The sequence below is a fragment of the Heptranchias perlo genome, chromosome 3, assembly GCF_035084215.1.
Source record: "Heptranchias perlo isolate sHepPer1 chromosome 3, sHepPer1.hap1, whole genome shotgun sequence".
NCBI classification, from domain to species: Eukaryota; Metazoa; Chordata; class Chondrichthyes; order Hexanchiformes; family Hexanchidae; genus Heptranchias; species Heptranchias perlo.
This window is the reverse complement of record NC_090327.1, coordinates 78014794-78042742: the sequence shown is the minus strand read 5'-3', so window position 1 is coordinate 78042742 and position 27949 is coordinate 78014794. Positions and strand designations below refer to the sequence as shown.

General features: G+C 44.7%; 1 protein-coding gene across 1 annotated transcript in view; it reads left to right on the top strand.

The window, feature by feature from the left end:
* The window catches only part of LOC137308357 (transient receptor potential cation channel subfamily A member 1-like), a 90687-nt gene extending 83689 nt beyond the window's left edge, over positions 1 to 6998 (top strand). The window contains exons 26-27 of the mRNA XM_067977140.1: positions 6545 to 6657; positions 6743 to 6998. Coding sequence (XP_067833241.1) covers positions 6545 to 6657; positions 6743 to 6998 — 369 coding nt within the window. The remainder of the gene's footprint in view (positions 1 to 6544; positions 6658 to 6742) is intronic.
* The last annotated feature ends 20951 nt before the right edge of the window (positions 6999 to 27949 follow it).

Here is a 27949-nt window from a genome sequence, read left to right as displayed (position 1 = left end):
TGACTGAACTATCACACAATGTCACTTTGTGAAGAATTAGTACTAAAGAACTAGTCTGTGTAATGCCAGTCATTGAATTTTAAAGTAGCTTATTGCACATGAAATGCTTTGAGACATTTCAGAGAGAAGCGATAAGGTGCTATATAAATGCTGCCTTACGACATCCAGTATTGGATGAGCAGAAATTTCCTCCAATTAAATATTGGGAAGAATATTATCTTTGGTCCCTGACACAAACTCCGTTCCCTAGCCACCGATTCCATTCTGCTCCCTGGCCACTGTCTGAGGTAGAACCAGACTGTTTGCAACCTCAGTGTCCTATCTGACGCTGAGCCGAGCTTCTGACCTCACATCATCTCCATCACTAAGACCACCTACTTTCACCTCCATAATATCGCCCGTCTCCACCACTGCCCCAGCCCACCTGCTGCTAAAGCTCTCATCCGTGCTTTTGTTACCTCCAGACTCAACTATTCCTACGGTCTCCTGGCTGGCCTCCCATCTTCCACCCTCCGTAAACTTCAGATCATCCAAAGCTTTGCTGCCTGTATCCTAACTCGCTCCAAGTCCCGTTCATCCATCACCCCCATGTTCGCTGACCTACTTTGGCTCCCGGTCCAACAATGACTCAAATTTAAAATTCTCATCCTTGTGTTCAAATCCCTCCATGGCCTCACCCCTCTCTGTCTCTGTAACCTCCTCCAGCCCTACAATCCTCTGAGAACACCGCGTTCCTCCAATTCTGACCTCTTGTGCACTCTGATTTTCTTCGCCCCAACATTGGTGGCTGTTCCTTCAGATGTCTAGGCCCTAAGCTTTGGAATTGCCTCCCTAAACCTCTCCCCCTCTCTACCTCTCTCTCCTCCTTAAAGGCCCTCCATAAAACGTACCTCTTTGACCAAGATTTTGGTCACCTGTCCTAATATCTCTATGTGCTTCAGTGTCAAATTTTGTCTGATAACGCTCCTGTGAATTATAGAATCATAGAAAGTTACGGCACAGAAGGAGCGCATTCTGCCCATCGTGCCCGTGCTGGCTGATAAAGAGCTATCCAGCTTAATCCCACTTTCCATCACTTGGTCCATAGCCCTGTAGATTACGCCACTTCAGGTACATATCCTGGTACTTTTTAAATGAGTTGAGGGTTTCTGCCTCTACCACCCCTTCAGGCAGTGAGTTCCAGACCCCCACCACCCTCTGAGTGAAAAAGATTCTCCTCAGCTCCCCTCTAATCCTACCACCAATTACTTTAAATCTATGCCCCCTGGTCACTGACCCCTCTGCTAAGGGAAATAGGTCCTCCCTATCCACTCTCTCTAGTCTAGTCATAATTTTATATACCTCCCCTCAGCCTCCTTTGTTCGAAAGAAAACAACCCCAGCCTATCCAATCTTTTCTCATAGCTAAAATTCTCCAGTCCTGGCAACATCCTCGTAAATCTCCTCTGAACCCTCTCTAGTGCAATCACATCTTTCCTGTAATGTGGTGACCAGAAATGTACACAGTACTCAAGCTGTGGCCTAACCAATGTTTTATATAGTTCTAGAATAACCTCCCTGCTCTTACATTCTATGCCTTGGCTAATAAAGGAAAGTACCCATTTGCGTTTTTAACCACCTTATCGACCTGTACTGCTACCTTCAAGGATCTGTGGACATGCACTCCAATGTCCCTTTGTTCCTCTACACCTCTCAGTATCCTCCCATTTATTGTGTAATCCCTTGCCTTGTTTGCCCTCCCCAAATGCATTACCTCACACTTCTCTGGATTGAATTCCATTTGCCACTTTTCTGCCCACCTGACCAGTCCATTGATATCTTCCTGCAGTCTACAGCTTTCCCCCTCACTATCAACCACATGGCCAATTTTTGTATCATCTGCAAATTTCTTGATGTCCTACATTCAAGTCCAAATCACTAATATATACCACAAAAAGCAAGGGGTCTAGCACTGAGCCTTGCAGAACCCAACTGGAAACAGCCTTCCAGTCGAAAAAACACTTTTTTATTCATTTGTGGGATGTGAGCGTCTCTGACGAGGCCAGCATTTCTTGCCCATCCCTAATTGCCCTTGAGAAGGTGGTGGTGAGCCGCCTTCTTGAACTGCTGCAGTCTGTGTGGTGAAGGTGCTCCCACAGTGCTGTTAGGTAGGGAGTTCCAGGATTTTGACCCAGCGACAATGAAGAACGGCGATATATTTCCAAGTTGGGATGGTGTGTGACTTGGAGGATAACATGCAGGTGGTGTTGTTCCCATGTGCCTGCTGCCCTTGTCCTTCAAGGTGGTAGAGATCGCGGATTTGGGATGTGCTGTCGAAGAAGCCATGCTGCAGTGCATCCTGTGGATGGTACACACTGGAGCCACGGTGCGCCGGTGGTGAAGGGAGTAAATGTTCAGGTTGCCTGGGGTGCCAATCAAGCGGGCTGCTTTGTCCTGGATGGTGTCGAGCTTCTTGAGTGTTGTTGGAGCTGCACTCATCCAGGCAAGTGGAGAGTATTCTATCACATTCCTTTCTTGTGCCTTGTAGATGGTGGAAGGGGAGTCAGGAGGTGGGTCACTTGCCGCAGAATACCCAGCCTCTGACCTGCTCTTGTAGCCACAGTATTTATATGGCTGGTCCAGTTAAGTCTCTGGTCAATGGTGACCCCGAAGAAGTTGATGGTGGGGGATTTGGCGATGGTAATGCCGTTGAATGTCAAGGGGAGTTGGTTAGACTCTCTCTTGTTGGAGATGGTCATTGCCTGGCACTTGTCTGGCGCAAATGTTACTTGCCACTTATTAGCCCATGCCTGGATGTTGTCCAGGTCTTGCTGCATGCGGGCTCGGACTGCTTCATTATCTGAGGGGTTGCGAATGGAACTGAACGTTGTGCAATCATCAGCGAACATCCCCATTTCTGACCTTACAAAGGAGGGAAGGTCATTGATGAAGCAGCTGAAGATGGTTGGGCCTAGGAACTCCTGCAGCAATGTCCTGGGGCTGAGATGATTGGCCTCCAACAACCACTACCATCTTCCTTTGTGCTGGGAATGACTCCAGCCACTGGAGAGTTTTCCCCCGATTCCCATTGACTTCAATTTTACTAGGTCTCTTTGGTACCACACTTGGTCAAATGCTGCCTTGATGTCAAGGGCAGTCACTCTCACCTCACCTCTGGAATTCAGCTCTTTTGTCCATGTTTGGACCAAGGCTTTAATGAGGTCTGGAGTCAAGTGGTCCTGGCGGAACCCAAACTGAGCATTGGTGAGCAGGTTATTGGTGAGTAAGTGCCGCTTGATAGCACTGTCGACGACACCTTCCATCACTTTGCTGATGATTGAGAGTAGACTGATGGGGCGGTAATTGGCCGGATTGGATTTGTCCTGCTTTTTGTGAACAGCACATAGCTGGGCAATTTTCCACATTGTCTGGTAGATGCCAGTGTTGTAGCTGTACTGGAACTGTTTGGCTAGAGGCGCAGCTAGTTCTAGAGCACAAGTCTTCAGTACTACAGCCAGGATGTTGTTGGGGCCCATAGCCTTTGTTGTATCCAGTGCACTCAGCCATTTCTTGATATCATATGGGGTGAACCGAATTAGCTGAAGACTGGCTTCTGTGATGGTGGGGATATCGGGAGATGGATCATCCACTCAGCACTTCTGGCTGAAGATGGTTGCAAACGCTTCAGCCTTGTCTTTTGCACTCACGTGCTGGGCTCTGCCATCATTGAGGATCGGGATGTTCACAGAGCCTCCTCCTCCCATTAGTTGTTTAATTGTCCACCACCATTCATGACTGGATGTGGCAGGACTGCAGAGCTTTGATCTGATCCGTTGGTTGTGGAATCGCTTAGCTCTGTCTATGACATGTTGCTTCCGCTGTTTAGCATGCATGTAGTCCTGAGTTATAGCTTCACCATGTTGGCACCTCATTTTTAGGTACGCCTGTGCTGCTCCGGGCATGCTCTTTGCTTCCTGCCACTGAGCCAATTTTGGATCCAACTAGCCACTTTCCCTTGGATCCCATGGGCTTTACTTTTTTGACCAATCTGCCATGTGGGACCCTGTCAAAAGCCTGGCTCAAATCCATGTACACTACATCAAACGCGTTACCCTCATCGACCCTCTTTGTTACCTCCTCAAAAAATTAAATCAAGTCAGTCAGACACGTCCTTCCCTTAACAAATCCATGCTGCCTGTCCTTGATTAACCTGTGCCTTTCTAAATGATGATTTATGCTGTCCATCAGAATTGATTCCAATAATTTGCCCACCACCGAGGTTAGAATTACTGGCCTATAATTACTCGGTCTATCTCTTTCTCCCTTTTTAAACAACGGTACAACGTTAGCAGTCCTCCAATCCTCCGGCACCATGCCTGTAGCCAGGGAGGATTGGAAAATGATGGTCAGAGCCTCTTCTATTTCCTCCCTTGCTTCTCTTAACGGCCTGGGATACATTTCATCCGGGCCTGACGATTTATCTACTTTCCCCAAAGATGCTAAACCCCTTAATATTTCCCCTCCCTATATTTATCCCATCCAATATTTCACATGCCTCCTCCTTAACTACAATGTCTGCATCGTCCCCCTCTTTTGTGAAGATAGACGCAAAGTATTCATCTAGAACCATACCCACATCTTCTGACTCCACACATAGGTTACCTCATTGGTTTCTAATAGGCCCAACTCTTTCCTTGCCCCCACTCTTGTTTGGCTTGCTAAGTACTGGCTATAAAATTCTCCTGAATGAAATTTAAGAATTCTTCACCCTCTATATACCTTTTACACTGCTTGTATCCCAGTTAATATTCAGGTAGTTGAAATCCCCTACTATCCTCATGCTCTTTATGTGTTTATAAAACATTTTTGGGTTTTCCTTGATTTTATTTGCCAGTATTTTTTCATACCCTCTCTTTGCTTTCCTAATTTCCTTTTTTAATTTCACCCCTTCACTTTCTATACTCCTCTAGGCTTTCTGCACTATTGAGCTCTCGGTATCTGACGTAAGCTTCACTTATTTGCTGTATCCTACCCTGTACGCTGTTTGTCATCCAGGGGGCTCTTGATTTGGCAGTCCCACCCTTTCTCTTTGTTGGAGCATGTTTGTTCTGAACCCTCACTATCTCCCCCTTGAATGCCTCCCACTGCTCTGACACTAATTTATCTTCAAGTAGCTGCTTCCAGTCCACTTTTGCTAAATCACTTCTTAGCTTAGTAAAATTGGCCTTTCCCCAATTGAGAACTTTTACTCCTGTTCTATTTTTGTCCTTTTCCACAACTATGCTAAATCTAACTGAATTATGATCACTACCAGCAAAATGCTCCTCCACTGATACTCCTTCCACCTGCCCAGCTTCATTCCCTAAAACTAAGTCCATAATGCCCCCACTCTTGGGCTTGCTACGTACTGGCTATAAAATTCTCCTGAATGAAATTTAAGAATTCTTCACCCTCTATACCTTTTACACTGCTTGTATCCCAGTTAATATTTGGGTAGTTGAAATCCCCTACTATTACTGCGCTATTGTTTTTGCACTTCTCAGAAATCTGTCTACATATTTGCTCTTCCATCTCCCTCCGACTCTTTGGGGGTCTATAGTACACTCCCAGCAGCGTGATTGCCCCTTTTGTTTTCTTTAGCTCAACCCATATGGCCTCATTTGATGATCCTTCTAACATATCATCCCTCCTCACTGCTGTAATTGTTTCTTTAACCAATATTGCCACCCCCCCTCCTTTTTTTATCCCCTTCTCTTTCTCGTCTGAAAACCCTGTAACCAGGAATGTTGAGCTGCCATTCATGCCCCTCTTTGTCATGTTTCAGTAATAGCTATGATATTAAACTTCCACATGTCTATCTGTGCCCTCAGCTCATCTGTCTTATTCACTAGACTCCTTGTATTGAAGTATATATCATTTAGCACTGCCAAACTCTTTTTTATTTTCTAACCTTTCAGCCTTTTCTGCCTTCCAAACTCGCTTACTGATTTTTTCTTAGGACATTTTACTATGTTAAAGGTGCTATATAAATGCAAGTTGTTGTTGCATATCTTTTTTTCTGATGTATTAAGAGCTGTGGTTAAAGTGGATCAGAATGCTCTGGAATGGCAAATCAGGTCATATAACAGCTCTGTCTCCAGAGCCTGCATTAATACCTATCTCTCCTGTTAGTGCTACAGGGTGAGAAAAAATTCATACTCACTGAAGCAGAAACTGCTGATTAGCTTGAATGAAGTATGTTTATAGAGCGGTTTCCACACTTACTCAGCAACAATGGGTAAAGTCCTCCGCCATTGACAAGAAAGTGCAAGTTCTGAGGATCATTTTTGTCCATTGCTATTGATTATAATAAAATTCCACTTATCTTATAAGTCCAAAATAATGATACACTATGTTGTTCAAATAAACTGACTAATATTGAAAAATCTGTTGTACTTTTCTCGTGGGTGAAAGTTTTTATGGCTTGCAAACTGAGGGGGACTGCAACTTGGGTATCAATGCAATTTGTGATATTTACAGTTACTGAAACAAGGAGTGCAAATTGTTCAAATGTGCTTCTTTTGCAGACTCTCTTCCAGTGGTTTTCAGGATCACGGAAGTCTGACACACACTCTGAAATGAACAGTCATGCAATTGATCAAGAAAAGCTTGAATTACAACTGGAGAAACAGAAATATAGGTCTATAATCATCTATCATAAATTCAGACTATATTTAATTGAAATAATTGCTCTACTGATTCTTTTCACCTTGTTAAATTTGCAGGTTGAAGGACATTTCAGCAACAATGCAGAAACAGCACGAGCTTCTAATGCTCATCATTCAAAAATTGGGAATTTATTCTGAGGCAGAAGACCAGGACCAAGCAGAACTCTTTCAGTACAGCAAAGCAAAAAGGCAACACTTCAAGAAAAAGGACAAGTGGGATCTTGTATTAGAAGCATTGCAGTCAAAGCAGACAAAATTAGCTCCCAGATCAGACACTTTCCATGACGGAACTGAGCATAAATGCACTTTATAGGATGGTGTTGAAATAATACTTTAATTATTTGAATGAAAAAAGCATTTTTTAAAAATGTTGCCTAATAAAGAATAAAGTGCAGCTTTCTTGTCTAAATTTCAATTTAAATTGAACTTCTTTGTAGTTTTACATCCATTATAACCGAGTAAAAATCAAAGAAAAGGGCCTTTAAAGTACAATAGTGTAAAAGATATTGCTCTGTTCAACTTTGGGCTGTATTTACTTTAACTGTTGTAATGTATAACCAAAGTTATATCAATCTGCATGGGGCACTGTATACTTGGTTTTGGGGATTATAGCCCTCAAAGTAAATGAGGTTATTCAGAATTAGCAATTAAGAGGGAACAGAATTACTTGAACAATATGCTAAACTTAGTCCAAGTAGTATAGAATTCTGTCTGTGCTATGATATACATATTCTTTATGTGAACTGTAATTTGGCCTTTCACAGCGGGATGGTACTGATTTTCATACTGCTGTAACTTGGGGAGCTAGGTGAAATATAGAGAGGAGAAAGGGAGGGGGTGAATTTCCATGGAGGTTCTCCCTTGCGTCAACTGTAACTTTATTGCAAGAGGCTTTGAAACGCTGGAAAAACAGTGTAAACTGAAAGACACCTCCTGAGTATCAGCAGTGACTGTTGAAAAGAACCACACAGGTGGGACTGCAGCCCATTATTAATTTATTGGACAAAAGTTGTAGCCAGAGGAAGACACGAGGGGATCAAGCAGTTCGGAGGATCTGTCAGTACCTTTTGATCATCACGATATACAGTTATCTTTAAATGAGGAAATAGATTCAGTTTTTAAAGATTATTCAAATAAATATCTGTATGTACTTCTAGGACGTGTTCCATTTGGCTTATCTGGTCCTGTGTATTACTCACACTGTTCTACTATAAATTTTGTATTATATAATATAGGAGCAGAAGTAGATCATTTAGCCCCTCGAGTCTGTTCCGCTATTCAATAGATCATGGCTGATCTGTACCTCAACTCCATTTACCTGTCTTTGATCCATAGCCCTTGATACCCTTACCTAATAAAAATCTATCGATCTCAGTCTTGAAAATTTCAATTGATCCAGCATCCACAGCCTTTTGAGGGAGCAAGTTACACATTTCAACTACCCTTTGTGTGAAAAAGTGCTTCCTAATTTCATTCCTAAATGGTCTAGCTCTAATTTTAAGTTTGTGCCCTTTTGTTCTGGATTTCCTCAACAGAGAAAATAGTTTCTCTGTATCTACCCTATCGAGTCCCTTTATCATGTTAAATACCTTGATTAGATCACCCTTCAACCTTCTAAACTCAAGGCAATACAAATCAAGTTTATGCAAACTGTCCCCATAATTTAACCTTTTACGCCCTGGTCTCATTCTGGTGAATCTGCACTATACCCCATCCAAGGCCAATATATCTTTCCTGATGTGCGGTGGCCAAAATTGAACATAGTACTCCAGATGGGGTTTGATCGAGACTCTATACAACTGAAGCATCACCGCCTCACTTTTGAATTCCAACCCCCTTGAGATAAAGGCCAATGTTCCATTAACCTTTTTGATTACTTTTTGTACCTATCCACTAGCTTTTAGTGAATTCTTCCTGCTCCCATCCACACAACTTACTGTGCCTCCTAACTTAGTGTCATCTGCAAACTTGGATTTTTAAAAATTCATTTATGGGATGTGGGCATCACTGGCAAGGCCAGCATTTATTGCCCATCCCTAATTGCCCTTAAAAGGTGGTGAGCCGCCTTCTTGAACCACTGCAGTCCATGTGATGAAGGTTCTCCCACGGTGCTGTTAGGTAGGGAGTTCCAGGATTTTGACCCAGCGATGATATACAACTCTTTATTCCTTCATTCAAGTCATTGATAAATATATATATATGGTGAAAAGCCGAGTCCCCAGTACAGATCCCTGGGAACACCACTTGCCATATCCAAGCAATCAGACAACGGACCCTACTCTCAGTAATTTCATTCATTTTCTTTCATTTTGTGTGTGTTTAATTTTTATTTACAACTGTCACCTTTCTTGTTTTTTCAGTGTGGATCAAAACAATAATAAAAAGAAAATAACCTGGAATTATTCAAATATAGCTACAGGTTTGAATCTACTTTGTGAAGTATACTGGGGAGTAAATAGAATCTCATTGTCATCTGCGGGACCCCGGTTTTTTTCTAACTATAAATCTGATTTTGAGTTGTGCCGTATTGTGTTTCATAAGGTTTTTGCACTTTGGTTTCTGAGTGTGCAAAACATATATTTAATATTAGATTCCTAAATCATTTTTAATGCCGGAAAGCCACAGAGGGTAACTGTCGATATTGATAAGTTGCAGATCCACCCAAAGCCCATGTTGATTCTGGAATTTGTTACTGGCAGACTGACCAAGGGAGTTTCTAATCTTGTCAATTATGTTCACCTCCATTCTGACCTCACACAGAGTGGGTTTTCTCCAAAGGCAATGTACCAGTATAAATGTCACATTAATTCTTTCAGAACTGAAGAACCAACACATAATACAGGAGGAAATTAGGAATAAAAGCAATTTATGGGGCTTGTGCTCAGTTTATGAGAGGTGGTATACGGCTCGGAAAGCTGATATCCTGGCAGTTCCAAAGTATAAAGTTTTGTCCAGTATTCCCTGTCAATGCACTTTCTTTTTAAAATGCTAATTGCTATAAGACCTGGGTAGAGTATCATAAAATATTTGCCTTTTGTTATTTTAATAAAATGTATTTTTCCTTTAGTCACAAATATAATGTGATTAAGCAAAAAATGATTTGAAATATGTATTCCTAGGATATTGCTGGAACACCTGGCAGTGATAAAAAGGGAATATAACAAAGAATATAACAAGATAGTATAATGTGGCTGAACTCCACTTTTTAATATTATATTATTATTCCAATCTGGTTAACCTGCAACAAACCAGGTAAGAGTTTACTAAAAGTTTTTGTCACATAATGGCCAAATATCACATTGTTGCTATCACAGAGCATCCCTGGAGCCACCTAAAACAGGCATTAGGCCCATTGAATATGTTAATGAGGAGACTAATGCCTGTTTTAGGTCACCTTCCTGAAATTGGACAGGGCTGAGTGAAGCAGGTACCGGGTCTGCTCCGTTCAGGTTTTCTTGGTGTAACAAGCAGCTGCCAACAAAAGGTTAATTTAAAAAAAAACTTTCATGTGGAGCCAAGAGGAGCAGGAGTGCTCCTACTGGCTGTACAGCACACCTGTGGGCCGCTGCCAGCTGCGATCGCCCTCATCCCCTCTTCCTGGGACTTAACCGAGGGCCGCTGCTGGTAAGGTAGGCGGCCCAAATTGGATGGATGGAAATGAGCAAGTTGCCTCTGGAGGTGCGACAGACACCGGCAGCTCACCCCAATTATTACAATGAGCCAATTTCAGGCAAGCCTCAGGCCTTCCGGTTCAGGTGCCTAGATGTGACTCCAGACCCACAGCAATGTGGTTGATTCTTAATCGCCCTCTGAAATGGCCGAGCAAGCCACTCAGTTGTACTTGTGGGCTATCAGCAGCAGCAGAATTGTATTCCAGCACAATCTGTAACCTCATGGCCTGGCATATTCCTCACTCTACCATTACCAACAAGCCAGGGGATCAACCCTGGTTCAATGAGGAGTGTAGAAGAGCATGCCAGGAGCAGCACCAGGCATACCTAAAAATAAGGTGCCAACCTGGTGAAGCTACAACACAAGGCTACATGCATGCTAAACAGCGGAAGCAACATGTTATAGACAGAGCTAAGCGATTCCACAACCAACGGATCAGATCAAAGCTCTGCAGTCCTGGCACATACGGTCATGAATGGTGGACAATTAAACAACTAATGGGAGCGGGAGGCTCTGTGAACATCCCCATCCTCAATCATAGCAGAGTCCAGCACGTGAATGCAAAAGACAAGGCCGAAGAGTTTGCAACCATCTTCAGCCAGAAGTGCCGAGTGGATGATCCATCTCGGCCTCCTCCCTAGTAAAATTGAAGTCAATGGGAATCAGCCCTAGTAAAATTGAAGTCAATGGGAAAACTCTCCAGTGGCTGCAGTCAAACCTAGCACAAAGGAAGATGGTAGTGGTTTTTGGAGGCCAATCATCTCAGCCCCAGGACATTGCTGCAGGAGTTCCTCAGGGCAGTGTCCTAGGCCCAACCATCTTCAGCTGCTTCACCAATGACCTTCCCTCCATCATAAGGTCAGGAATGGGGATGTTCGTTGATGATTGCACAGTGTTCAGTTCCATTCGCAACCCCTCAGATAATGAAGCAGTCCGTGCCCGCATGCAGCAAGACCTGGACAACATCCAGGCTTGGGCTGATAAGTGGCAAGCAACATTCATGCCAGACAAGTGCCAGGCAATGACCATCTCCAACAAGAGAGAGTCTAACCACTTCCCCTTGACATTCAACAGCATTACCATCGCCGAATCCCCCACCATCAACATCCTGGGGTTCACCATTGACCAGAAACTTAACTGGACCAGCCACATAAATACAGTGGCTACAAGAGCAGGTCAGAGGCTGGGTATTCTGTGGCAAATGACTCACCTCCTGACTCCCCAAAGCCTTTCCACCATCTACAAGGCACAAGTCAGGAGTGTGATGGAATATGCTCCACTTGCCTGGATGAGTGCAGCTCCAACAACACTCAAGGAGTTCAACACCATCCAGGGCAAAGCAGCCCGCTTGATTGGCACCCCATCCACCATCCTAAACATTCACTCCCTTCACCACCAGCGCACAGTGGCTGCAGTGTGTACCATCCATAGGATACATTGCAACAACTCGCCAAGGCTTCTTCGACAGCACCTCCCAAACCCGTGACCTCTACCGCCTAGAAGGACAAGGGCAGCAGGCACATGGGAACAACACCACCTGCACGTTCCCCTCCAAGTCACACACCATCCCGACTTGGAAATATATCGCCGTTCCTTCATCATCACTGGGTCAAAATCCTGGAACTCCCTACCTAACAGCACGGTGGGAGAACCTTCACCACACGGACTGCAGCGGTTCAAGAAGGCGGCTCACCACCACCTTCTCAAGGGCAATTAGGGATGGGCAATAAGTGCTGGCCTCGCCAAAAATGGGCCATAACGAATTTCTACTGCAAATGTAAGCACCAGTCAAAACAGATTTGCACTTGTAAACTACCTGCTGTAGAATACTAAAAAGAGGTTTGCATAAATAGATGGAAGTAAACATGGAAATCAGATGATAGACAGTAGCTACTTATCACATGGCACAGCCCTCCAAAATGCAAATATTCCCTCTTTTAGAACTGGCTTCAATCTGTCATCTTTATACAATTTAATAATTTCCAACTGAGAAGCTGCCTCGTTGGTAACCAAGCAATCTGTTGAATGAGGCCAATTTTACTCTCAGTTACCTTCCCACCCTGCCCCCCCGCCCCCCCCCACCCCCCCAGAAATAGAGAGCAATGGGGTGTAATGGAATGTGAAAATGGGTGGAGATCTGCCCTCCACCATCACCACCCACAGCGTGTGCCACTCAAGTTTCTGGTGGGGCAGTGGAAACCCCCATCCAAAATGGACGGCAGCTTCATAATGATATGGAAATGAGTAGGAAATTTATAACCTGTCAGCACTTGTTGCTCTTCACATTGCTATAACTTGGGTGTCCATTGATACAGGGCTTACTGTTTGGGCACCAAAGAATTTAAAGGTACAAGCTGCCATTAAATGGTGGCTTTTATTCTTCTGAATACATTTTAGTTTTTTGTACAATGCATGTGAAGGAGGTTTGTAAGGTTTTGGTGACCCTACTTCTGAAAGCTTTCTAATCCCTTGGATTATGGGTGCCTCAATGGGAATCCCTCTTTAACTCTTAGAGGAAGAGCAAGAAGTTGAAGAATTCAAGGATTCTGGTAAATGAACTCAGTTAGTAACAGGCCAGCTGCTTCCTGCCCTTTTCTCCCAAATAAGCAACTGAGTATATGGGTAAAGATGTACTTTTATGGACATCAAAAGAGGAGGCTACGCTTCATCAGATGCATAACATCTTGCAAGGTGACTTGCTGCCTACCTCCAGAACAAGTATGGCATTGCCTGTTGCTGTAAAGGTCACTGCACCACTGAACTTTTTTGCCTCTGCCTCCACCTTCCAGACTGCCACAGGGAACAAAAGTAGCATCAGCCAATCTGCATCTATCCTGTATAATGCAGGTGACTGACATGTTCTTTGCCAGAGCAAAAAATGTCATCACTTAACACAATGGTAAACTGGAAATAACATCAAAGGGCCCTAGGTTTTGCCCAGATTGCAGGAATTGCCAAAGTCTATAGTATCATCCATTGCAGACATGTAACACTGAATGCTGCTACCCACAATTGTGGAGCCATCATGAACCGCAAGGGCTTCCACTCAATCAATGTGCAGCTCCTCTCTGACCGTCTGCACAGGATAATGAAGGTGAATGTCAGCTGATTATTTGGGGTGGCAGAAACTCTCCTGATTCCATCCCCTTCCCCAACTGGTTGATCAGGCTCAACCTGATAATGCACAACTTTGGTGTCTTGGTGGACCCTGAGATGAGCTTCAAATATTATATTCTAACCAAATCCAAACCATCTATTTCTATCTCCACATTGCCCACCTTAGTCCTTATCTCATTTCTACTGCCATCAGAAACCTTCATTCATGCCCTCATTACTTCCAGGTACAGCCCCACTCGCCTATCACCCCTGTCCATGCCAATCTCTGGCCTATAAATGCGACTGCACAGTGCCCGTTTTTTGGCGCTAATCAGCCTACTAAGTTCCCAATATGGCGGGCAGGAAGCGCACGCGCACGTCTGGCCGGAAGTGTGCCGCCCACCATATTGGCAGAGGAAGTCGCACTGGCGGCAGGAACGCATGCGGGCAACAATCAAAGTAAAGAATAATGCATTTAAATTAGGCTCTTGCGCTTCTTACAGGACCCATATTCAATTTTCGATTACCCCAACATTCTCTCACCATATGCTGACTTCGTACGGCACAACGTGGTGCTAACCAGCAGGAAGGCCACCTCACCAGCACTATTTCAAGGGATCATGCAGTACTATAGATACCGGGTACAGTCGTGTAGTGGTTATGTTACTGGACTAATAATCCAGAGAATGTGAGTTCAAATCCCACCATGGCAGTTTGAGAATTTGAATTCAGTTTAAAAAAAATCTGGAAATAAAATGCCAGGATATTGGTAAAAGTGAACACAAAACTGTTGGATTGTTGCAAAATCACATCTGGTTCACTAATATCCTTTAGGGAAGGAAACCTGCTGTCCTTACCCAATTTGGCCTATATGTGACTCCAGTCCCACACCAACATGGTTGACTCTTAACTACCCTCTGAATTGGCCTAGCAAGCCATTCAGTTGTATCAAACTGCTGCAGCAGTTCAAGAAAAAGACCAACCACCACCTTCTTGGGACAGCTAGGGATGGACAATAAGTGTCAACCTTGTCAGCAACACCCACATCCTGAGAATGAATAAAATAAAACTTACAGGTTAGCTGCTGGTTTATCCTTTCTGTCTGTTGCTTGACTTCTGAGTGTTTTTTGGTGTGTTATATGACGGGAAATTTCACTTTGTTTGTACAAAGAGAAGTTTTGCTAATCTTTCATTGTTGTTGCCCTTTGATAAATAGTCTGGCTGTCGACATAGGTGGTCTCATAGGGAAAAAAAGAAAGAAAAAGAAAGAGACTGCATTTATATCGTGCCTTTCACAACGTCAGGATGCCCCAAAGTGCACTACAGCCAATGAAGTACTTTTGAAGTGAAGTCACTGCTGTAATGTAGGAAACGTGGCAGCCAATTTGCAATTAGCAAGGTCCCACAAACAGCAATGTGATCATGACCAGATAATATGTTTTAGTGATGTTGGTTGAGGGATAAATATTGGCCAGGACACCAGGGAAAACTCCCCTGTTCTTCTTCGAAATAGTGTCATGGGATCTTTTACATCCACCTGAGAGGATAGATGAAGCCTCGGCTTAACATCTCATCCAAAAGATGGTGCAGCATTCCCTCAGTACTTCACTGGAGTGTCAGCCTAGATTTTATGTTGGAGGATGAAAGGGAGCAGCAAGTAAGCAACCACAGAGCAGGAGAAGCTGCCAGAAGAAGGAGGAGGAGGAGGAGGAGACTGAACAGGAGGCCATATCCACAGAGGGTCTTCAGGGAGCACTTCTCCTACATCAACTTTATTGAGGAGCAATGTATGAGGTGCCTTTGCTTCAGTAAGGAGGCTGTCATTGAGCTATGACACCTTCTGCAGCCACAACTCTCATTCACCAATAATTCCACAATCCTTAATACTCTTCTTACAACCACCATCCGATTGTCTTTCTTCACTCCAGACTTATGGGTCTTGGCCTTACTTCACTACAAAGACAAACACCAGCACCAAATCCAGAACAAAAAATACATTTATCAAACAAATCCTGACAGCATTGACAAAAAAAATGACTAATCACCCTTGCGCATGCCCTCACTGCTAGTTTTCACACAGCTGCGAGCTGGTTTACGGGCCTCCTAAGCCTTCAATATGGTGGGCAGGAAGTGCACACTCATTACAAGCGGGAAGTGTGCCACCCGCCATATTGGCAAAGGCCAAAAAAACCAGTGTGCTGTGCCCATATCTGAAACAGGCATTAGTCCCTTTACATATGGGACCTAACACCTGTTTGAGGTCCCCTCTGTGAGATTGGTGTGTCTTGAGACAGCCAGGTAAATATACTTACCTGAATATGGAGTGCTTCTCCCAAAATTAAAATCATGTGAGCCGCTGTTGTCACACCACCCCCACCCCCACAGATTGTCTTCTTCTCCCATTCGCCGTCGTTCCTCCTCCCCGCTCCGGCTACCGCTACCTCCCCCCTGACCACTGTTACCTCCTTCCTCAGCCAACACTACCTTCCGACCTGATCTCCTGATCCATCCACCCCCCCCCCCCGTCGTGGTCATCTTTAACCACTTATCTGAGGGCTGCTGCTGATGTCGCTTGATGATAACGAGGCCCGAGGCCCAATATCAGATGCTCCTCGGGCCTCACTATTCAGGTACATGGATCACTCCCTGTATCCCCGTGGAGGTCAACAGATTTTTGAGTTTTAGAAATAGAGGCATAGAGTACAAAAATAAAGAAGTAATGATGAATTTTTACAAGATATCGGTCAGGCCACAGTGTGTACAGTTTTGGGTGCCCCATTACAGAAAAAGGATTAAAGCCATAGAGACCGTACAGCATAGATTCACAAGGATGGGAAACTGTAGTTATAAGGAGACATTTGAGATACTGGGACTATTTCAGCTAGAGCAGAGAAGGCTAAATGAGATTTAATCGAGGTTTATAAAATGATGAAGAGTTTTGACTGAGTGGATAGGGAAAGAGTTTGGTTTGGTGTCAGTGATGAGGGACCATCAATTCAAAACTGTCATTAAGAGCATGATTTTAAATGGGAAAAATGGGCAATTGGGGGTAGGGGAGGTAGTAAAATTTATAAAAATCTAAAACCCACCCTCACCCTCCTCCACCCCGCCTACTTCCGGTTTTCATGGAGGCAGAATGAGGGGCGGGCGACCAACCCACTCTCGGGGGGGCGGGTCGGTCAGTAAAAGCTTTCAAAGAGGCTGCAGGCCTCCATTTTTACAGCTTTTTTGTATTTAACCCCTGGGGGTTGGGATTCCCGGGTCTTCTCCTTCACACCACATGAGAGAAGGCGAGAAGGCCTGAAACTGCAGGTAAGTGCCTTTATAGTGGCAGGAGTGCTTCCCCCAGACCCAAAAAGCCTACCTGCAGCGACCTTCACCACGTTTGCCGACCCCCCCCCCACCATGATCTCTGACCCACCCACGTTCTCCAACCCACCCCATGTCTCCGACCCCCGCCCACAATCTCCGACCCACCCACTCACAATCTCTGACCCTGCGATGACCCCAGACCCCGAACCCCCCTGATGACCAAACCCCCCCAATGAGTGGCCCCCCGATGACTGAGCCCGCCGATGACCGAGACCCCCTGAACCCCCCCAATGACTGAGCCCCCCAACCCCCCTGATGACTGAGCCTCCTGATGGCTCCCGATGACTGAGCCCCCTGACCCCCAATGACTGAGCCCCCCGAACCCCCCTGATGACTGAGCCGGCCGATGACTGAGCCCCCCGATGACCGAGCCCCCCTGAACCCCCCCCCCCAATGACCGCGACTCCTGATGGCCCCCGATGACTGAGCCCCCTGACCCCTCCGTTGATTGAGCCCACTGAACCCCCCCAATGACTCATCCCCCCAATGACTGAGCCCACCGATGACCGAGCCCCCCCCGCCATGACCCCCAATGACAAAACCCCCCAACCCCCCTGATGACTGAGACCCCTGAACCCTCCCAATGACTGATCCCCCCAACAACTGATCCACCCGACACCCCCGCATGACTGAGCCCCCGAGCCTCCCCAATGACTGAGCCCCTCGACCCCCCCAATGACTGAGCCCCCCGATGATTGAAACCCCCCGACCCCGACGATGGCCCCTGATGACCTCTAATGACTGATCCCCCCAACAACTGAGCCACCCGACACCCCCGCATGACTGAGCCCCTGAGCCTCCCCAATGACTGAGCCCCCCCGACCCCCCCAATGACTGAGCCCCCCGATGATTGAAACCCCCCGACCCCGACGATGGCCCCTGATGACCTCTAATGACTGAGACCCCCGATGACTGAACCCCCCCCGATGACTGAGCCTGCCCCCCACCGACGACCCCCCCCCCCATCTAACACTTACCTTTTCACGTCCTCTTCCTTCGTCTTCTCCCACCTGACTGAGGCCAGCCTGTCAATCAGGCTGACCTGTCGGGCGGGAAACGTACAAAAAGAAACACGTCCTTACGTCAAAATCGTAAGGACATCTGGGAAACCCGTACTTCCGGGTTTCCTGTCAGGATTTCCGCCCCCTCCCACCCTCTCGATAAAATCAAGCCCTAAGAGAGTGAGGAGAGAGGTTGGAGAAATATCTTTACACAGAGTTCTTGAAGCATGGAATGCTTTGCCACGGTGGGTAACTAAGGCAGAGAGCATGACACCTTTTAAGGGAAAATAACGGATGAATATTTAAAGTAGAGGATTCTGGGATTAATTTTGGATTGCTCTTGAAAAGAGCTGGCACAGACAAAATGGACCGAGTGGCCTCCTTCTGTGCTGCAAACTTCTATGGTTCTACGTCTTTTATGAAAATTGCAAACAGGTAAAACATACTTATTTTCATTTCTTTTTGAAAATGATATGGCTTAAATTTTGAATCAATCAAATATGCCATTCGGGTTTTCAACAAAAAAATGAAACAGTTACACTGGCAGGCACTAGCATTTTTCCAAACACTCTTCGGTGGAAGCCACTTATTGAAATGTTACAAACAGAAACATAGCTGACTTGATCTACCTTTTTTGTATTTTTATATAACAAATTATTCAGAAAGAATTCTGAAATATGAAAAATTAGAAGCTGCTTATCTTGCATTTATTAACACAGCTGCACTTGAGAAACATTACCAGAAGGCCATGCCACTAACACCCTGTCTGTTTTTCTAAGTCATCTGAACTTATAGCCTCAATGACAAGGATTACATCTTAGAGCACGACCAAAGACACTCGGTTAGTTTGGATGGTTCCCATTACCTCCTAGATCCCCATAATTTTGTTGAACTCACAGCTTTTATTATGGTATTCCTGGTAATTAATTCTTTATTATGAGTAAATTCCTTAGCCCTGGAATTGTTTCCATGCTAATAACTTTACCTTTCTCTGATCTCATGCTCTACAGAGCTTTTGTGAATTTTCATCGAAACTTATTTTCCATCAAATCACAGAAATACATGTTGTTTCCAAAAAAGCATTAACTTTTTTGAATAATCCTGGGTTGTCACAAATCCTAATGATTAAGAGATTCTCTGCTTTCAAAGGCTTGATGAATGATGTTAGTCTGAAAATATATTTCAGTTATCTAAACATACCCACAGTGATATTTATACTAAACAAAACTACATTGCCTTCCTTAGTGGTACATATACTGCAACGTAGCTGTGTCCTCTAAAGAGGGTTTTTGAATACAAATCTTAAACACAGGTGCATGCTTTATTTTCAAAGGATTTCGTGTGATTGAATGGAATTACCTTCTCCATTCAGCTTCATACAGTTTAAAATACTAAAAAGGAATATCTTGTTGCATAAGCTGTATTTTCCAAGAGAAACACATACGTTTACTCATGGTTTTCCTTTTATTTTGAGTACTTGATTATAATACTATTCATTGTATCTAACAGTTCAACAGTGAGCCTGGAAGAGAGTGCCCTCTGCTGAAGAACAAATGGTCCTGTTTATGCTCAGCTCAGCCATGTACATTCATATACCTGGGACTCCAATCCAAGGACCCTGGGGCATTTCATTTGCTCTTCATGCACTCACTGTGCATTAAATCAGTTAAATTTGTCTCCTTTTTTGAGGACTCTTGCACTCACTGGGTATTCTTGCAACAGAAGGGGGGTAAATTCAAAACTAATCTGTGGAAGCTATTTCAGTGAGCGAGTGGTCAACCTGTGGTACTGGCTCCCTAGGGAAATGATGGAAGCAGATGGTATTGATTCATTAAAATGAAAATCAGATAGATTCTTCCAGAAAATAATATTTTGGGATACAGTATATGAGTAATTTGAGACATGACATACGATAAGTGTAGAAGGCTTTGGAGGAACAGCTGACTTTAGAGCTATGTCTGGGTCTGTTGTAGACTAATTGATGGAGAGATTGATTGCTATGATTAGTCAACAACTCCATTAGTCATGCGACTATCAGGATGGTAGAAGTCAAACTAGATGGACTTTGGCCTTTTTTCATCCAGCAATTTCTTTGTTCTTATGTTCCTATACAGTAATGAGTTTTGGAAATGTTGAACATAGATAACTGAATAAGAGTACATACTTAAAGTAGTTTGTTTTCTATTGTACAATTTGTTTCTGTTAAAAGACACATCCATCATGTCTCATTGGACCAGATGATCATTTATTGTATGAAATTGAACAATAATGGATGTTTTGTGAGCACTAATACAGGTGAAATAACAGAGTACAACAAAGTGTATTAACAGAGAATAAGGGTGCCATACAACATTAGAAAGGCTTGCATTTTCTCCATCGTTATCCCTTACGTAATGATGGATCTGGGAACTATCTCAAGTTTTATTGTTGGAGCTGGACTCATAGCAATGAAGGTAGCTCTGTAGGGGCAATTCTACAAAATCGCACACCTGGTGATTTGTCACAACTAAACAGCCAATCAGAAAAAAGCGTAATCATGGTGCTGAACCATCCTTTAACACTCTTAATAGGCATTTAAGAGTTATTGAAAAGCTCAGAGCTACAATCCAACTGGGGAGTACACAAATTGGAGTACTAATGGAAGGAGTACAGCATAGAAAGACCTGCTTTACTGACGAAACCCTTCAAATCACTGCGGATGGCATGAAGAAACATAGAAATGCCGTCTGCAGGTCCGAAGGTTAATCCACCACTAAACAGAGGGGCCAGCAGAGGTAGGAGGTTGTGGAAGTCCTGGGGATGCTAACATTTTTGTGTGACAGTGCTTCTGGTTTATGCAACGATAATCACGTCCATTCACTTTCCTTAGGTTCAAAGCAGTGTTTATGTTCCTCCATGAAATATAAGATCGATTTTCCGAATGCATGCTTCCAGTGCAGAGCCGTGCCTGCTGGAAGTACAGATCAGGGAATTGCGGGCATGATCTGCATGTTTTTCTGTTCATGAAAACCGTGGGGTCAGCCCTGTGATTTCCTAATCTGAGCTCCAGCAGGTGCATCTTTGTACTGGAATGCAAATTATATAGTAAGGACTGTCATTATAACAACTATATGCATAACAGTGCCCAAGTAGATACGGGGGTGGTGCCAGAGGACTGGAGAATTGCAAATTCTTACACCCTTGTTCAAAAAAGGGTGTAAGGATAAACCCAGCAACTACAGGCCAGTCAGTTTAACCTCAGTGGTGGGGAAGCTTTTAGAAACGATAATCTGGGACAAAATTAATATTCACTTGGATAAGTGTGGATTAATAAAGGAAAGCCAGTATGGATTTGTTAAAGACAAATCATGTTTAACTAACATGATTGAGTTTTTTGATGAGGTAACAGAGAGGGTTGATAAGGGCAGTGGGGTTGATGTGCTGAATATGAACTTTCAAAAGACATTTGATGAAGTGCCACATAATAGACTTGTCAGCAAAATTGAAGCCCATGGAATAAAAGGAGCATGGATACAAAATTGGCTAAGTGACAGGAAACAGAGTAGTGATGAACGGTTGTTTGTCGGACCGGAGAAAGGTGTGTTCCCCAGGGGTCGGTACTAGGACCGCTGCTTTTTTGATATATATTAATGACTTGAACTTGGGTGTGCAGGGCACAATTTCCAAATTTGCAGATGACACAAAACTTGGAAGTGTAGTAAACAGTGAGGAGGATAGTGATAGACTTCAAGAAGACATAGACAGGCTGGTGAAATGGGCGGACACATGGCAGATGAAAATTAATGCCGAGAAGTGATACATTTTGGCAGGAAGAATGAGGAGGGGCAATATAAACTAAATGGTACAATTCTAAAGGGATGCAGGAACAGAGAGACCTGGGGGTATATGTGCACAAATCTTTGAAGGTGGCAGGACAGGTTGAGAAAATGGTTAAAAAGGCATACGGGATCCTGGGCTTTATAAAATAGAGGCATAGAGTACAAAAGCGAGGAAGTTATGTTGAACCTTTATAAAACACTTGTTCAGCCACAACTGGAGTATTGTGTCCAATTCTGGGCACCGCACTTTAGGAAGGATGTGAAGGTCTTAGAGAGGGTGCAGAAAAGGTGTACCAGAATGGTCCAGGGATGAGGGACTTCAGTTACGTGGATAGACTGGAGAAGCTGGGGTTGTTCTCCTTAGAGCAGAGAAGGTTGAGAGGAGATTTGATAGAAGTGTTTAAAATCATGAAGGATTTAGATAAAGTAAATAAAGAGAAACTGTTCCCATTGGCGGAAGGGTCGAAAACCAGTGGACACAGATTTAAGGTGATTGGCAAAAGAACCAAAGGCAACATGAGGAAAAACTTTTTTAACGCAGTGAGTAGATATGATCTGGAATGCATTACTTGAAAGTGTGGTTGATGCAGATTCAATCATGGCTTTCAAAAGGGAATTGGATAAATATTCAAAGAGAAAAAATTTGCAGGGCTACAGGAAAGAGTGGGGGAATGGGACTACTGGATTGCTCTTACAAAGAGCCAGCACAGGCTCAATGGGCCAAATGGCCTCCTTCTGTGTTTAATGATTCTATAATCAGTCATCCTGGGGTAGCAGGTTTTTTTTAAAACAAAAGGGCCACAACCCCAGGAGGCAGAAGCTAGTAACAAGGGCCATCACAGACACCTCAGCACTCATACCATTGGAGCCAGCCCAGACATACATTTTAGGCAATATTAAAGAGTTTGATAAGGCTACACAGGCTGAGAAAGGGGCATAGCTCCCTATGAACTAAAACTACTGCAGGATTGTGTGCTCTGGCAAACAATCAATCCTTTTAACGCTACCGGATAGTTAGTAGGACTTCCACATCTCTTATCACTTCAGAAGATGGATCATATCAACTATGTCAGACACTTTTATAACAGATTAAACAGGTTTATTCATGGATAGAGTTATTTACAGAAGCAGCAGTCTTTGCTCCATAATCCCTTGATACCTTACCTAACAAAAATCTATCGATCTCAGTCTTGAAAGTTTCAATTGCCTTTTTGGGTATTCGGAGCCTTGCTTCCTTTGGGAGATTGCAGTGCGCATCTGGGTAATGGATCCCTCCACTCTATCCTAACCACTTGCCTATGTTGTATAAGGTGAAAGTGACTGCACAATATGGGCCTGCTGCTATAGAAGCATCCACTTCAAAGAAAGTATTCACACGCAACTGATGAGGGACATTCAGTACGCTGAGCTTTCATTTCATCAACCAATAGCACTGCTCCCATTCCTACCTCAAATGAGAGTGGTGGCAGATGGTGCTTAGTTATATGGTGCTTCTCACGTGTGGCTACTGTTTCAGCAGATACCAATAAGGGATCTTACTGTGTGTATATTGGCTGCCATATTTACCTTTATAACAAGAGTGATTAAACTTCAAAAGTAATTAATTGGCTGCAAAGCACTTACGGATATGTTAAGCATGTAAAAGCTCTATATAAATATTTGTTCTTTCTTCCTTTCTTTCATCTGAGCGTTCACAAGTATTGATACTTAGTCAAGTCCACATAACTGTACCATGGCCAATAGATGCAGCTGGCAGAGTAATAATAGATGGGAATACTCCTTTTGCAATATAACCCTGGCATCCGTGCCTTTGTCCTCATCCTCTTCTTCTTATAAAGGTTGTATTATCAGCCCCATAGTTTCTTGCATTTGTCTTTAACAACTACTACACTCCTTGATTACTTAATAGGGCTAATCATCTAGCAACCATGACTGGTGGTGCCAGAGCCGAATTTGTGACTGGGAGTCGGAGCATTGGATGAAGATGACTCTCCCCAAATGTTCATCCATTGTTCACTGCACGTGATCTTCCAGCTGGCCTTGTAGACTGGCCTAAAATGTAAAATGCGTGAACTCTTTATCTAAATATTATAATCAATGTTAATGAGATGGAATTCCGCACAGGTCTGATTCCCAATTTTCTCATGGGGGATGCATTCTGCACTTAGACCATCCATATAAAACAAATGATCAGGGCAGGCATGTTCTGAGCTGACAGGATGTCAATGTTTAAAAAGGGACCAGCTGTATTTTGATTTGGAGTTTATATAACACTTGACTTTGTGGCTGATTTTCTTGTTCCTGTGTCTGGTGATCTTCCCTGTCCAATTTCCCACTATTTGCTGCACTACAGGCACAGGAATAGGAAAATCGGCTCTTTTAATTTTTGGATGATCAGGACAAATTTTGAATCTTTTTTTGGCACGTTGTTTATTTTTGGAAGTTTTATCTATCAGATTTTTGGCTACAGGGGGCCAGGAATTGGTGCAATGGCGGATCTTGTGGTGAATGACGTTAATTGGACTTTTTTGCTCACCATTGACATCGCGCTATATTTGTGTTGCAAATTGCTAGCAATGTCCCGTCAGGGATCTCATGAACGTTGTGCCCAATGACTTATCTCCTTAGCCAATGAAAGTAAAGAATAGAGAAAGAAACAGAGCAAGAGACGGAGAAGAAAATAGGGTGAATTAGAGTCAAATGAAATATATAGACAGAAAGAGGAATAAAGAGCAGGAAAGAAAGAGAGTGGATTAAGAGGGAGAGAAAAAAGAGACAGAAAGGAAAAGTAAGCAAAAAATTAAAAAGAACAAGCAGAAGAAGAGGGCATCATAACTCAGGTAGGTGTGTGAGATGTATAAACACAGCAGCCAAATTGTGCACAGCAAGATTCCACAAACTTAGGATCACTATTAAACACACTATAAGCATCTTGAAGCAGTATTTCAAATGCTCGGATAGATCAGAGGCTATTTGTCAATTCTGACATTTCAGGATCTCCAAAATTTTAGTGGTCTGTTGCATGCTCCTCAAATTTACTATCCAAAATCTCTTTGCAATGGAGCAGGTAGAATAGGAGGTCCACCTGCAACCAAGGGCAGAGCAAGATGATAATGATCAGTCAGAAAATATCCCTGCCGAAACAAAACAATAGTGCAGGCAGCAAAAGTCATACAGCATGCTTTAATGTTGACTTGTTCCATTGATAACTTTCTTGCATCTGAGTCAAGTGACTGTGGGCTCAAGCCCAACTCCAAGACTTGAATACATAATCTAGGCTAATGCGTCAGTGCATAACTGAGGGAGTGCTGCATTGTCAGGAGTGTTGTCTTTCAGATGAGATCTGAAACCAAGGGCTCATTTGCCTGCTCTCTTGGACATATAGGGCTCGATATTACCAGGGATGCGGGTTCGCGGCGGAGGGGCCACACGCCCGGCGAAATCAGTCTGCCCCCCGCGCGATTGCAGCCTAATTGGATCCACTTACCTGGTCTTCCGGGTTCCCCACTGCTGATCTGCGCGTCGGGCGGGCTGCGCATGCGCAGTAAGGTCTGTCAGCTGGAGGAGCTCTATTTAAAGGGGCAGTCCTCCACTGACTGATGCTGCAACAAATAGGAAAAAATACAGCATGGAGCAGCCCAGGGGGAAGGCTGCTCCCAGGTTTAATGATGCCTCACTCCAGGTATCATTAGATGGGGTGAGGAGGAGGGGGAGGACAGAGATCTTCCCCCCCGGCGGGTGGGAGGAAGCGGCCTGCCTCTGCCATCAGGAAGGCCTGGCTCGAGGTGGCAGAGGAGGTCACCAGCACCACCAACATATCACGCACCTGCATACAGTGCAGGAGGCGCTCCAATGACCTCAGTAGGTCAGCCAAAGTGAGTACACTTACTCATTCCCCTACACTCTGTCTGCCACATCACTGCGCCCACCCCACATCTCCTTCTGCACTGCCAACACTACTCTGTCACATCACCCGTCACAGCCACTCAAACCTCATCCTCATCTTACCTGCACTTACTCACCTCGCCAGTACTCATCCCGCCACTACCACTCAACCCAATCCTCATACAATCTCATGGCTCTATCTCATACTCACCCACTCATGCATCTCTCTCACGGCCAGCCTCACTCAACCTGCCACTACCTGTGCTGCAGCCACAGGGCATGCATCACATATGTGCAGTAGGAAGCGTAAGGCAAATGTGTCGTGAGCATGAAGGGGATGCACAAGGGTGTTTGAGGGTTTGTCATGGTTTTTACTTATATTTAATTTCTGATCAACTCACATCACATATTATATTGGCACCACTACTGCCACGTCTTTGCAAATCTTGTCTGGTTTGTGCAATAATGCCATTTCCTGAGGATCACTATGAAGACCCACAACTGATGCCACCCATTGTGTCACTGCAAAGTGGGTGTAGGTGTATTTGCAGGGCTCTTTTGTGGAGACGACTGAGAGACGTCGGCGATGTCCCTGGTGGCACCCTGGAAGGATGCGGAGGAGAAGCTGTTGAGGGCAGTGGTGACTTTGACAGCGACAGGTAAGAAGATGGTGCTCGGGCCAGTCGGGAGCAGCTTGGCATGAAGGAGGCTGCAGATATCCATGACTACATGTCGAGTGACTCTGAGCCTCCGTGTGCACTGCTGCTCAGAGAGGTCCAGGAAGCTGAGCCTCGGTCTGTGGACCCTGTGGCGAGGGTGGTGCCCCCTGCGACACATCTCTCTCTGCGGTTGCCCTCCCTCCTGATGTGTCACAGCACTGTGTTGTGGAGCTCCACATGTCAGAGGTGGACGGCTTGGCCGGCGAGGGTGGTGATGCTGTTCGCCCTCTGAGGAGGTCATGACTGCAGCTACGGCGGCCCCCATCCAGAAGATGTACATCTGAGGGGGTCCGCAAGGTAGGTACATGTCTCTGGACCCTGGGGTAAGTGTGCAAGTTGGTGAATTTGATTGTCAGGAGGAGGGTGGTGGACGCCAAACTTTGTCCCAAGTGACAGAGTGGCCTCCTGCTATGAGTGAGGGTCACCCCCCCCACCTGTCAAATGGACCTTTGCAGCAGCCACAGGCTGATAGCTGCAACACGTCCATTTCGACTGGGAGTGTTTCCCCCAGTGTGGGAAACAGACCCGGTTGTTTCTAAAATCCCACTCCTCCTGACATATTCCCTTAATCAGGTCTGTTAACGACCTGAAATAGAAAGGTAAATACTCTCAAGTGGCACCCCGCTGGCTTTAATTGCCTGCGGGAGTCCCACATGCGGGGGCTGCGCGCGCACGTCGGCGCATCTGTGGGGAACCCGGAAGTGGGCGGGTTGGAGCCGGGCTCCCGACCCGCTCCGGGATTCCCTGATTTTCGGAGCCCCCCCGCCAGGAACACACCCAATAGCGGGTGCTAAAATAAAGCCCATAAGATCCCATAGTTCTTTTTCAAAGAAGAACAGTGAGTTCTCCCTATGTCATCTACAACATTCATCCTTCAATCAAGATTACCATTGCTGTTTGTGGAATCTTGCTGTGCACAAATTGCCTGCTGTGTTCGACAAACCAACAGTGACTACGCTTAAAAAGTAATTCATTAGTTGTGCAACATTTTGTGATGCCCTGAGGCCTGAAAGGTGCCAAATAAATTAAATGTCTTTCTCCTTTCTCATGGACAAGATCTTCAATGAAGTACCAATGCATTAACAGTCCTTTCCATATGTGCACATTTCAGTGACCCAATGCACCTTCAGCAATATTGTTCTCTGCACTAACCATGGATGGCAATTCCTAGATCCGCTAATACCTTATTCTAAACTATAAGAAGAAAACTTTCTGGACACAATTGAAATAAAGTGCAACCAAGTTGAATTCCCTAACAGTGATTAGTGTATGTGACTAATGTTTTCACTTGGTGATGGTGCATGTTTTGCCTGGGTGGGTGGAGGGGAATGGTTGCTGCATCTCAATCATGGTCCTTCTAAGTGCTGCCGCAGTGTCAAGCAAGGAAGGTAGATGGCTGCTCGTTGTCATTGGGAGCCAATTGGGAGTAAGGCAGTCCTGAATTTCTTTGTGCTGGCTCACAATATAGCCCTGCAACTACTTTTGCCACATACATTACTGCGGTGGCCAGCTGATCTACTTTCTGGCACATTTACTATCACTTACACTGGGCAACTAGATGGGCTGGTTGTGGCATCACCTTGAGAGATGTCAACTTCATCCATAAATACTCCAGCCATGCCCCTGCTGCTGGGCACTCCCTTGTCATATCAAATGATCCGCATGTGAGCAGACTTCTGGCCAGCAATGAGGTCAGTGAAG